Here is a 13,257-nt window from a genome sequence, read left to right on the forward strand (position 1 = left end):
ACGAAGTATATTTAATAAAGAATCGATTACTTTAGCCAAACCAAAATAAAGATTTACAATAAAGGGAACGTAACAAACACACGAGAATGATAATTACAGAACCAGCACATCATTACATATGAAATATCCCCAGCCCCCCCCCCGCCTCCTAAGCCTATGATGACGACTCGGACATTCATATTTATTTACGGTGGCTGAGGTAGTTTGCTTGTAAAATATTGACCCTCAGTTCGGGGGGGGGGTATTTGATGCTCAAGTGCGGTTATGAAGATATCAACTACTTTGACGAAAATTGTCGGTAATATATGTACTTGTAACAAGCACATACTGCTGCCGAATGGCGCAGCGTGGTCGGACTAGTTGGGGGGGGGGGTGATGGGTCGCGTACATTAATAGGGTATGCCCTTTTGCTTTAGTTGTTCAGAAACGTATGTATGTATGTATCTGTGGCCCCCTAAGCAACGCCTAAACCGTGGGGGTATCCCCCATCCAATATTTCCCTTTCTCGGTATTATCATTTTGTTTTCCTATTCAATTTTTATGAATAGCGACCTTATTCTTGTATTATAAATAAGTAACAACTCTCTTCTTCTAATGAATAGCGACCCTCTTTTCGTATTATGAATAGCGACACTATTCTCATTTTATAAATAGCGACCCTCTTCTTCGATTTTGAATACCGGTCCTTATGAATAATGAACCTTTCCTCAAATTATGATTAGCGGTCCTTACGAATAGCGGTCCCTACGAATATTTGTCCTAATTAATAGCGAGTAAATCCCGTTTGATTTACGGTTAGAGTATTTTATTTTCATCCTCAAACAAATGTACCTGTATCTGAAGTAGTAATCATTTAACCCATCATCGAACTGGGCCCATCTAATAGACGTCAGGTTCATCTATCTTATCTCCCTTTTTAAGATGAATTTAAAATGTTATGCTTTTCAATAATTCTCACTGAAAAAAAATTCGTCATGATTTAGTATAGTCAAGGCGCTCTCTAACTCTTTGATTCAGTTAAAGTTTAGCACAGTTTATTCCACTCACAAGTAAAAACAAAACAAAACAAAACAAAAACACGATACATAATCATGTTAGTTACATAGGCATATTGACAAGGTTATGTAATGTGCAACGTAATGGAAAGTTCGCAAGTGGAAGGACTCTTTAAAAGCAGTTACAATTGTACGCAAAGGCAAGCGCAGATCCACGGGCCGATTTTACCGGCTCGCCCCCCCCCCCCCCCCCTCTAGACGCCCAAAACGAGAAGAAAAAATCCCCCCCCCCCCCGCAAACAAAAATTTAGTGGCTCAAAAATGTTGATCCCCCCAAAAAATATATGTGCTCTTAACCCCCCCCCCATTAAAAAGTGCTCTTACCCCCCCCCCCCCCCCCCCGCTTAAGGTAGACGGGGGAGAGGAAGCGGTAGAGAAGGGCTAGAAAGAGAGAGAAAGTGAAACATCAAGTGAAGTATGGAATACAAGAAAATAACTATAAAGTTACAAACAAAAAATTCAAAGGGCACATTAAAGATATTGTAACTCGCTTCAAAGTAAAATAGGAACGGCATAGGTCAAAGACTAATTGCTTAATTGCAAGAAAAGGCCTGGTATGGTGCCAAGATAAAATTAAGAAGATAAATGAGAGAAACATATCAGTGAAAGTTTGAGCAATCCTATGAAAATTATGAATTGTTGGAGTTGTGATCAATCAAACACAAATTGGTATCTTGCGAGTTCCTCTTTCATTTGCATTGTACTAAAAAACAAAATTGGAAAATATGACATTTTCTGTACGCAGCAATTTGGAGAGGAGATTGCAAGATACGTCGAAGAGTTGCCAATTTATGTTTGATTGATCACAACTTAAAAAGAACAACAACATGGAAATAAAAATTGAAATAAGACAAAAAACACGCTTTCAGGGTTTTTGCGGATCTAGGAATTAAAAACAGAATTCCGTAAAGTCGAGTTATATAACATGTACCTCAAATTTGTCTCGTGCCTCCTTCGTTAGAGATACATTCATGCATTAAAGTGACAGAGCTCTTGGAACGATGGATCACCCCCAGCCCCCCCCCCCCCCCCCTCCCCGTGACGCCCCTCTCTCTTCAAATGAAGTTGGCTGTCTGGGGCTGCGCCAATGTGCTATTTGTTAAACTTTAAAACATCCACTAATCATTTCCTTCTAAATGAGTCGCAAAAAACAGCACAGTAAAATTGAAACTTGTCAACAAGAGAATATCACCCATCCGGCTCTCTCGGCACTCGACAACTCTGCTTCAAATCAGCTGACTAGTCTGTAAATTTGAACTCTATGAAACAGACTTGCGTTGGAAACCGAATGGTTCAAAACAAAGAACAACCAAATTCGGTCATTTCCAAGACTTCCTGTATAACACAATGCGCAATTAGAAAATGCAAAACGAACCCCTCTCAAGATTCAAATACGTTTTGCTCGTTGATTGTGACCATTACTAATTTAGCAGCTGCGAATTAACAAATAGGTCGGTGCCTCTAAACTACGAATAGCTTGATGCAAACGGGCTGGGGGAGCTCTTCCTCAGCATCGTTTGCCCATATATATCTACGAGCGCCTGCTCCAAGTAGTCACATTCTTTTCGTCGACCGGTCATCGTAACGGACAGCGAAGAGATCCAAGTTCTTTGTCGAAACTGACCAGGAAGTAAAGATTATATTTTGCTAATTTTGAAATCATTCCACGGAACATTTCTCAGAATGGTAAGTGCTGACAATTTATTGTTTATTATCTTGTATCGTAGTACTGTATAGTTAATCCTACTAAAAAAAAAGTCTATGTAATAACAGATGAGTAAATCATTTTGCATTCGTAAGACGGCAAGTATGTTTCAAGCTTTCATTCGTTGGCGGTTGATAATTAAAGGTTAAGGGTAAAAAAAGAGGTTTTTTTGTAGATTAAGCAGAATCATGCATGTGCAGTCATTCTGGTTTTAGAAATAGAACGGATAGACGACGGTCACGAGCTGTTCCGTGTATCAGGTGTAATTTCCTCTGCGACATATCACTTTTATCTTCCCCCATCCAAATATGGGAAATCTGTTGATACCTATTGTATCTTGATGATCACCATTGGACACTAATAAAAACGAAATAGATAAAATAGTTCTACGATACATCGACTTGACCGAGCGACATGATAAATGGATGGGCGACATGTTTATTAGCTCAACAGCGCGATGCATGCATCGATCAGGTCACAGGTAGGTCAACATGATGAGCGATGCATTTCCAAGGTGTTTCGTTTCATCAAGATTAATTGATGTAGGCCAACTTCATGAGCAGCAGTATTGACTGTGGCTCGCATTTCAAGTTGGTCGTCTTACGTTGATGGTTTTTGTCCTTCAAGGGAAATCTAACCTTTATAGCAAACCAATCTAGAGGAAAGAAACATCCGAGAAGTAGCCTGATGAAAGTTAAAATGAAAACGGAAGAAAAATGAGAAAGTTATGAAGTTTAAAAGTTGTAATCACTATCATAGGTATGGGCTCTTCAAATTGGCCGAATCGCTAATGTCTCTGTGATGTAGTGGCAGACAACTTTCTCATCTGTTGAGAGAATTAGGGGGGGGGCGGAATTAAACTTTTATTCCTGCTCCTCTATCTCACGATCTTTTCTGAGCATGGCCATGGCTCACAACCGAGGATGGAAGGGGGAGAGGGGGGGGGGGGTGACATAACTTATACATTTACCTTTCGTAACAGAAAAGTGAGGTTCGGTTTGAAATGTATAATGAAAACATAATGAGAACATTGCCAAAAGTGAGAAGGCACTTAGGAGAAAAAAAAGAAATTAATTGTATTTTTGCACGACAAACAGGAGTTGCCCATGACTACGTCACAATCCACTGACCAAATTGTCTACTTCAGATTCGCAAAGATTGATCTCATGTTTCAAATATTCATAACTCTCTTATAATTGGTCCGATTTATTAAATACTTTCGCCATTCCGTTTATATTACTTGTCTGCTTTCATTCAAATTGCTTATTACAATGATGGATTGCCCTTTAATACCTTTGAATAGTTAAACTTGGCTGTCGGAAAACTAAAGAATTTGCTAATCAATAGTGTTACTAAAAATATGTTCAATTATTTTAGGAAATGTAGACCAAATTATGACACTGTGTTATACACTGAATCTTTCAGTAGAACATACATGTAAAGCTTAGATTTATTTGTCTAGATATACATGTAGGAGCTGCCTGGATATGTAAAGCAGATTTATACTATTGCACAAATTTAGGAAATTCCCTGTTACTCATATTTCCCAAGATCCCTGAGATTATAGGATTTTTAAAAAGAATTGGTCTCTTCCTGACTGGAAGTGTTGACTGCTCAGATTGCTGAGTCAAGGTGAATTTCTTGAAAATCCAAGTGTTTCTCATCAAGGAATCTATCCGTTATCTGGTCCCCCTCTCCTGTCGTTCAAACGTTCATCTGCATTTTTTATGTAATTCAAAATCAAAATCACTCTGAAGACTGTTACAGTGTTACCTTTGTTTTTTGAAAAGTACTACTTTTACTTCAGATATGTGCTCCTTTTTCTTTCTAATAAGTGCGCCTTTTCACAAAGAAAAGGTGCCCCTTTTTACTTCAGATAAGTGCCTCTTTTCCTATCTACTAAGTACCCCTTTTCACCTCTGATAAGTTCCCCTATTGTAATATGATAGATATGTGGTGTCCCTCTTACTTTGACAAGTGCCACTTTTCTCTTTCAATATTAAAAATGCCCGTATTCCCTACTTAGTGTCCCTTTTTAGGCCGGGTGCTAGATGTGCCCTTTAGAAAAATCTCTAACACGTGCCCCTTTTACTTTGATACGTGCCAAATTCCCCCTCCATATCTATAAATATGTATGAAAAGTATGCCCCTTATACACTAAAATGTTTGCCCATTTAAACTACCATGACATATTTTATTCAACCACGACATATTTTATGCAACTGCTGAACGACGCATTTTCCAACATATCTTATAAACCTCACGCCTTTTTGCACTTTATAGAATGCCAAGGTAATCAATTGCCCTTTGATGAGGAATATAAATGTTTTCAAACTCAAAGCATCTAAATTACCGAATGTCATTCATGTTAAAAAATACATAGACATGATTACCATAATATGTGCTACTTAACAAGATAAAAATAATTATTATACGAAAAATTTATATAGCGCTTGTGACATAAAAGTTTCAAAGCGCTGTACACAAATCAAGATTACTTCAAGGAAAATCAATATTATTATAATAAATGGAATTAACACTAACAAGATGTTTCTTTTTCTTTCTCATCTCTCATATCTCTCTCGAAACAGTAAATTTCTCCCTAAAATGTGCCCCTGATTAAAAAAGACTGAGAGTTAAATTCTTCTTAAATTTCCCCGAAACTCGCTCTCTACGCTCGTTTGCATTCATTCATAGTTATCTGATTAAGTAATAATTATATTGACGTCTTTATAAATGTTTTCATTATGACATTGCTAAGTTTTAAAACCCAATCAGGATCGATTATTGCATCGGGGTCCGCTCGCTATTCATAAGGACCGCTATTCGTAAGGACCGCTATTCATAATTTGAGAAAAGGGTCGCTATTCATAATATGAGAAGAGAGTGGCTATGCATAATACAAGATTTCCCCATCTTCTCGTATTATGAATAGCGACCCCGATTTCGTGTGATGAATAGAGGTCCTTATGAGTAAATGGAGGCGCGATTGCTCAGTCGGTAGAGCAGTGGTCTCGTAATCCGGTGACCCGTCTCGAAACCAAGGCGATGCGCCAGTGCCCTTTGGTAAGGCATTAATCCTCATTACCAGGTCTCTCGGAGAGGACCTAAAGCCGTCGGCCGTCTGGTTGCTAACTTACAAGCATTTATGCTTTCTTAGCAGTCAGGTAAAATAACCACCACCAATTTGTACAATTTGAATTATGAATAGCGACCATTATCTCATATTATGAATAACGGTCATTATGACTTTATGATTAGTGAACCCCCCTCCCCTTCCGTTTTATGAACAGCGGTCCTTCACCTTTAGGAAGCTCCACGTTACGAATAGCGGTCCTTATAAACAGCGGTCCTAATGAATAGCGGTCCTTATGAATAGCGGTCCTTATGACTAGCGGTCCTTATGACTAGCGAGGTTAAGAACTAATCGGTCGTATTAATGTGACCGCCAAAATCTTCGAATGTTTGCTTGCTTGCAAATGAATATTCAGACCATCACATACAACATCAATATATTCGGCTGAAGCAGTATCTTAATTGGACCACGTAAAAAAAAAATCCAGAAGATCATACCTGATAATATATCTATTTTCGTGTAAGGGTATATGCAATGTCTAAAGATTGTAATTTTTCGCTTTGAGGTTATCCTTTTTGGTTGTCCCTTTTTTTTCTAGAAAGTGCCCCTTTTTGCTGGGGAGCTCCCTTTTTGAAAAACGCTCCGCCGCCCATGTCAAAGAAATGGTTAATACATGTACATACAGCATCAGTAATAAATGAAAAATGTAGCCTATACCAATAAGATTTCCAATGGTACATGCTATCGACTGGTTTCCTTATTAGTGCTTATGGTCTTTATTGAAGCCACATTCCTTTTAGTTTTACCAGATGATAGATCATTCCCTTACTACCCACACAAATCTAAAGGTATACTTAATAGCATACGGTACGAATTAGCACAGCCTGGGATGAACGTTGCCTTAGACTCCATGCTGTGTAACGAGGCAGGGGGGGGGGCATATTTAAGAATTTGCTATGGCGTATCCTGAATTCGATACACATCAGGGGGCGGAATCCAGTGAAGGGAGGGGGTGGGTAGCTAAGGAGGAATCCTGGATGTGTAAAATTAGCGTCCCATGTCATAGATCGATTGTGAGTCCCCACTGCAAGTTTGATTTGTATGTTAAATCTAACGGAAGGGGGGGGGGGGGAGGCGCTTACATCGGATCATCGCGTCGGGTCGGGTGGTCGAGCTACTCAATATTTTGTGAAAACATGCCCTTTTATTCACGGAATAGTAGGGGGAGTAATGTGTGTGAAAAAACCCCTCTCCTCTACAAATGGTCTTGTCCAATTTACCCGACGCTTTTTGAAAACCCTTCGCCAAAAAGGTCGTGTACCCCTACCACCCGACCGAATGCGGCGCCCCCAATTATGCCCTATGTCTATGATATTGAACATTGGTTTTATAGTATTTGTTTTCAATGAGATATTCGTCTCTTTTTCTCCACAGCGTGAATGTATCTCGATCCACGTCGGCCAAGCCGGAGTCCAGATAGGCAATTCCTGTTGGGAGTTGTACTGCCTGGAGCACGGGATCCAGCCTGATGGCCAGATGCCCTCAGACGCCTCCCTCGGTGGTCGAAGTGGTCATGGACATGGTGGTGGTGATGACTCCTTCAACACCTTCTTCAGTGAGACTGGAGCTGGCAAGCACGTTCCCCGCTGCGTCTTCGTCGATCTCGAACCAACTGTCATAGGTGTGTAGAATAGACAAATGAAATTGTTAAAGTAGAGTCTTTCTTAAGTAGTGGGGAAATCATGTCGACTGACAGCCAATGAGACTCACAGACCATGGAACCTACGCAGGGGCGGCGATCCCGAGGGGGACGGGGGGGGGACGCGTCCCCCTCGATTTCTTTTTAGGGGGTATCGTCCCCTCGGAAAATTTGAAAAAGTGAGGAAAAAATTTATAGCAAATACTGATTGAAGACTGCAACACACTTTTAGGCTCTGGAGGGTCCAAGAGTGCAGCGTTTAGACAAATAAAAATGCACAAATCTTCTCACTCGGGAGTTACGCTCCCTCGCATAATATCTTCAAAATGTACAAGTAGATTTTGTAGAAAAGTGAAGTGTGAAAAAAAAATATTGCTTGTTTTTATACTATAGTTCTTTTAATACACTAAAACTTCAAAATACCTGTAAGGGAATAGTCACTTCCGTCACCGTCACCCCTCTCGTTCACTATGCTCCCTTGCACTGGCGTACTGATGGGGGGGGGGGCTTGGGGCAGTTTCCCCCCTCAATAAAATTCATACGTGGTTTATTTCTAATTCGATACCAGTGATTTACAGATTTTGTTGAAATGGACCTGGACCCCACCAAGGGCCTTAAAGCGTGCCCCTGGATGCTCATCTGATCGTAATTTAGTGCATAAAATCCCTGAGCTTCTGGGGTTCCGCCCCGGACACCACTCCACTTAGTGACCTGCATGCCAGTGTCACAAATAAGGTATCAAAATATGCTCATCTGACAGTAATTAAATGCCTAAAACCCCTGAGCTTCCGAGGCTTCGCCCCTGGAAGCCACCAGGGGCCCTAAGGCAGGCCCCTGGCCCTGGATGCTCATCTGACCATAATGAAATGCCTAAAACCAGCTTGACCCTCGCCGGGGCTTTGCCCCTGGACCCAACGCCAATTTACGCTCCATTTGCTTTGCTCTACCTGATCGTAAATACTTCAGCCCCCCCCCCCACACTTTGAAAAATGTTCCGCGGTGCCTGCATGTAACATGTAAGAATGGTGGTGATGCAGAATTTTTTTCTGCCCCCCCCCCCCACAACGTTTTTGGTCATTACGCCACTGCTCCCTCGTCCCTCGCATTTCGTTCCCCCGGTCATGAAAATAAATCGCCGCCCCTAAACCTACGGCACACGAGACGTTAAGTCGCTGAGACCAACAGCTTACGAGAAACAATGGTCTGGTCTAACGATAACAATAATGGTCTCCGTGAGAGCATATGGCAATTGCTAACACAAAGGTTTTCGTCATCCGATCAGGTTCCCATTCTCTCCACGGTATGGAGTGGCAAATGTGGATTAATGCCTTGCCAAAGGACACTAGTACCGAGGATCGAACCTTGAACCTTGAACCTTGAAGAATTACTTTCCCAAAAGCGTGAACGCTGTCCTGGAGAGGGCTGTCCTGTGTTGCGTGCTGTTGGTGAACCCACGACCTATCCTCAGAATGCTGCCAGAAGTATGATGTGAGTATCCTGGGATGTTAGTTGGTGGGCTGTAGCACTTACCGGCAGCTGCTGCATCTCTTCAATACCACAATTTATTGTTCTTCCGATGGACGTATATGTCATGGTCTTCATCTTCTTTAACTTTAACATTGGCGATTAAATTTGTGAGACGATAAGTGAAAATTGTTATTTTCTGTAAATTGTTACACTATTTGAAGGGTAGTTGATATCCAGTATGATCTCATTTCCCCTCCCCTTTATCATGTTGCAGATGAGGTTCGTACCGGTACCTACCGTCAGCTCTTCCACCCTGAGCAGCTGATCACTGGCAAGGAGGATGCTGCCAACAACTACGCCCGTGGGCACTACACCGTCGGCAAAGAACAGATTGACATCGTTATCGATAGAATCCGCAAGCTGGTAAGTGACGTATCCTCCTCGTCCACACCATTAAAAGTGTTTGCAATGGAGCATCGCTTTAGTAGGAATGGGTCCTTCCTCTCAAATCGAATGGCGTTGAAAACGGACTCCGTATAGACATTAGAACAAAACGGAGATGGGTAACAAGATGATAAGAAGGAAAAAATGTAGGACCCGTTCCTACGCTGTACCCCCCCCCCCCCCCCAATCGATGGTGTTGCTATAAATTCGCCTTTCATCAAAAGGGAAGTCCACCCCAGGCGCGTACGCAGGGGGGTGGTTTTGGGGTTAAACCCCCCCCCCCCTCGAGATTTTTTATGTGTATGTTTTATGTATGTTTTTTTTGGAACCCCCCCTTTTGATTTTAAACCCCCCCCCCCCCCCTTGAAAAAAAATCCTGCGTACGCCACTGGTCCACCCTGATATTAAGTTTTTTTAATAGAAGCAAAATACGAGAGAAGCAGGTCAGCAAAAATCGGCTGTGACGTATCTTGCGAGCTCCCTTCTGGTTTGCCCTGTTCTAAAAAAACTTCATATTTTCCCTTAGGAAAATTTTTTAATCATACATTCACCCGAAATATAAGTTTTGCAAAAAGATTGTATACAAACCCTGTATGAAACAAATCAATTCCGTCATCAATAACTTTATAACAATTTTCTGTACAGAGCAAATTGGAGAGGAGCTCGCAAGATACGTCACAGAGTTGCCAATTTGTTGTTGATTGATTGCAACTTTTTAAAAATGCATAACTTTCGAAATTCAAGTTGCTTTATTGGTTTTCGCTCAAAATTGATTTCAGGATGGTCCTTCCCTTTAACCAAGACCGGTGCTCCCCTACCCACTGACCGCGCAGTGGCTGACTAGACCAAGATCTTGACTAGACCCAATGCTACTCTTTTGTCAGTTCAAACCATTTCAGACATCCCTTTTAGGACTAAAATATTATTGAGTGATGTCTGCAATATTGAACATGTCACCTTTTGAAGAATGCAAGGTCCAAATGCAACCTATCAGGTTGAATACTGTTCCCCTAATGATGCAGCTAATCAGCCATTCGTGTAGGATTTTAATTTGTATTTCATATAAAGGTTTTTCAGAAAGATTCTCATCAGAGTGTTCCGTCCGTAGAATTCTAGAAAGTTGTACTTTGTTCATATTAAACATTAAAGACCTTCGGTATACAAGAGATTCAGTAACCCGTGAGTTCTTCCTCAAGTACTACTGTACGTATTATTATGATTGCAGAGTTTAAGAAAATAGACATGTGATATGATCTTAAACCTTAATACACCAGTTTACAGTGGTGTGCGCCATTTTAAACAAAGCCAATGACCTAGAGGTCATGTATTTATGCGTAAATTAAGATTGCGCCCATGCAAATTATGATGATATCACTGCCTGCGCGCTGCGTTGTGCGCGCATATCATCATTTGCATGGGCGCAATCTTAATTTACGCATAAATACCAGAGGTCAGAGGTTATTGGCCCCGGAACAGGGCCAATTTGGCCCTGTTCCGGGGCCAATGACCCGAGGTCAACTGTCTGCTCATGCGCACTGATACAACTGTAAACTGGTGTATTGTGCTATGTTCTCATACCCGCAACGTTTTCAAGAGAGAAGTGACAAGCTATAGGGTGACATTTTAGAAGTGGAATATGAAAACAAAAGTGAAATTTGGTAAGCTCTATTAAAATCAAGCTTCTATATTACTGGAATTCCTTACATGTATTGCCTTTCGCATTTTCTTCTGGAGAGAACATTCAAAACAATTTGAAATTTTCATCACAAATAAATATAATGTAAAACAGATTGAAAATTGCTGGTTTCATCGATGATGAGGAAATGAATTTGCAAATTTAGATTTACTGAAATTTATGGTTTTTACCTCCTTACAGGCTGACCAATGCACAGGTCTCCAAGGATTTCTCATCTTCCACAGCTTCGGTGGCGGCACTGGCTCTGGCTTCACCTCCCTGCTCATGGAGCGTCTTTCTGTCGATTACGGAAAGAAGTCCAAGCTTGAGTTCTCCATCTATCCGGCACCCCAGATAGCCACTGCCGTAGTCGAGCCCTATAATGCCATTTTGACAACCCACACCACCCTGGAGCACTCCGACTGTGCCTTCATGGTCGACAACGAAGCCATCTACGATATCTGCCGTCGCAACCTTGACATCGAGCGTCCCAGCTACACCAACCTCAACAGACTTATCTCTCAAGTCGTCTCCTCCATCACCGCTTCTCTGCGATTCGACGGCGCCCTCAATGTCGATTTGACCGAGTTCCAGACCAACTTAGTGCCTTATCCTCGAATCCATTTTCCCCTGGCTACCTATTCACCCGTAGTCTCAGCTGAAAGGGCCTTCCACGAGCAGTTGACCGTTGCTGAGATCACCAACGCCTGCTTCGAGCCCTCCAACCAGATGGTGAAGTGCGATCCCCGTCATGGCAAGTACATGGCTTGTTGTCTTCTATTCAGAGGTGATGTCGTCCCCAAGGATGTCAACGCCGCCATCGCTACCATCAAGACCAAGCGTTCCATCCAGTTCGTCGACTGGTGTCCAACTGGCTTCAAGGTCGGTATCAACTACCAACCACCCACCGTCGTCCCTGGTGGTGATCTTGCTAAGGTTCAGCGTGCCGTCTGCATGTTGAGCAACACCACCGCAGTCGCTGAGGCCTGGGCCCGTCTCGACCACAAGTTCGATCTGATGTACGCCAAGCGTGCTTTCGTCCATTGGTACGTCGGAGAAGGTATGGAGGAAGGAGAGTTCTCCGAGGCTCGTGAGGATATGGCTGCACTGGAGAAGGACTACGAAGAAGTTGGCATGGATTCTGTAGATCCCGCAGACGAAGAAGAGCAGGATGAATATTGAAATAATGGGACAGCGAGCACTACAAGAGTTCTGTTAGGAAATACGAAGTTAAATAATGGGCTTAACCACCAACTTCTATTCCTTAGATAAATTCAGATCCATAAATGATATCAAAAGGAGAGACAGTTTCAATCATGAAACTTGTTTTTTTTTAGAGAAAAAAACAACAACCATACTTTTATACTTATTTGTAAAATCACCCCTTTGGGATCTCTTGAATAATTATTTTTCAGTCGTGAGTAGAAAGGGAGTATATTATACATGACCATGTACAAATCATTTATGTACCTCATGCAATATTTCACGTACGTGGATTAATACTTTTTCAGTTTGTGCAAAGATTTAGCAATAAAAATTCGGAAAGGAAAGAAATGCATCTAAAAATGTATGTAGTTTTGTATGATACATATACTTAATGATGAAACAGAACAAGAATAATGGGTAAGAATGGTATTCTATTCTACATTCTTCCGAAAAATTTGCTTTCCTTTGTTATGATTGTGGGAATACAGTGTATTTGTCTGGCCCCTTCAACCCCCACTTCCACACGCTACAACAGAACAAGACAAGGGGCGGAGAGACGTAAAAGAATAGAAAGTGTGTGTGTGTGTGCGTGTGTGTGTGTGTGTGTGTGTGTGTGTGTGTGAGAGAAGGCGGGGGTCCTTCACAATATTGAGCAAAGAAGAAAGCCAAAAAAATAAATGCAGCGGTGGATGTTTTAGAAAAGTGTTTCGTAAAAGGAAGTAAAAGAAATCAGTGCGAGGATGAATAAGAAAGAGATAACGGGAAAGAAGGGTGGAGGGATCGGGAGAGACAGAGAGAGAGAGAGAGAGAGAGAGAGAGAAAGAGTGAGAGAAAGAGAGAGAGAGAGAGAGAGAGGGAGGGAGGGAGAAAGAGAGGTAGAGAAAGAGAGTGCTAATAGGAAAATACATATACATTTATTTTTAAACAGTC

At 41.6% G+C, this 13,257-nt stretch overlaps 1 protein-coding gene across 1 annotated transcript; it reads left to right on the forward strand.

The window, feature by feature from the left end:
- The first annotated feature begins 2,621 nt into the window (after nt 1-2,621).
- LOC588299 (tubulin alpha-1B chain-like) lies at nt 2,622-12,679 on the forward strand. Its single transcript, XM_030994816.1, has 4 exons — nt 2,622-2,741; nt 7,271-7,517; nt 9,277-9,425; nt 11,323-12,679. Exons 1-4 carry the CDS (start codon nt 2,739-2,741, stop codon nt 12,301-12,303), a joined length of 1,380 nt encoding a protein of 459 aa, XP_030850676.1. The 5' UTR covers nt 2,622-2,738; the 3' UTR covers nt 12,304-12,679.
- The last annotated feature ends 578 nt before the right edge of the window (nt 12,680-13,257 follow it).

Source organism: Strongylocentrotus purpuratus, unplaced genomic scaffold, assembly GCF_000002235.5.
Source record: "Strongylocentrotus purpuratus isolate Spur 01 unplaced genomic scaffold, Spur_5.0 spur5_scaffold_21, whole genome shotgun sequence".
NCBI classification, from domain to species: domain Eukaryota; kingdom Metazoa; phylum Echinodermata; class Echinoidea; order Camarodonta; family Strongylocentrotidae; genus Strongylocentrotus; species Strongylocentrotus purpuratus.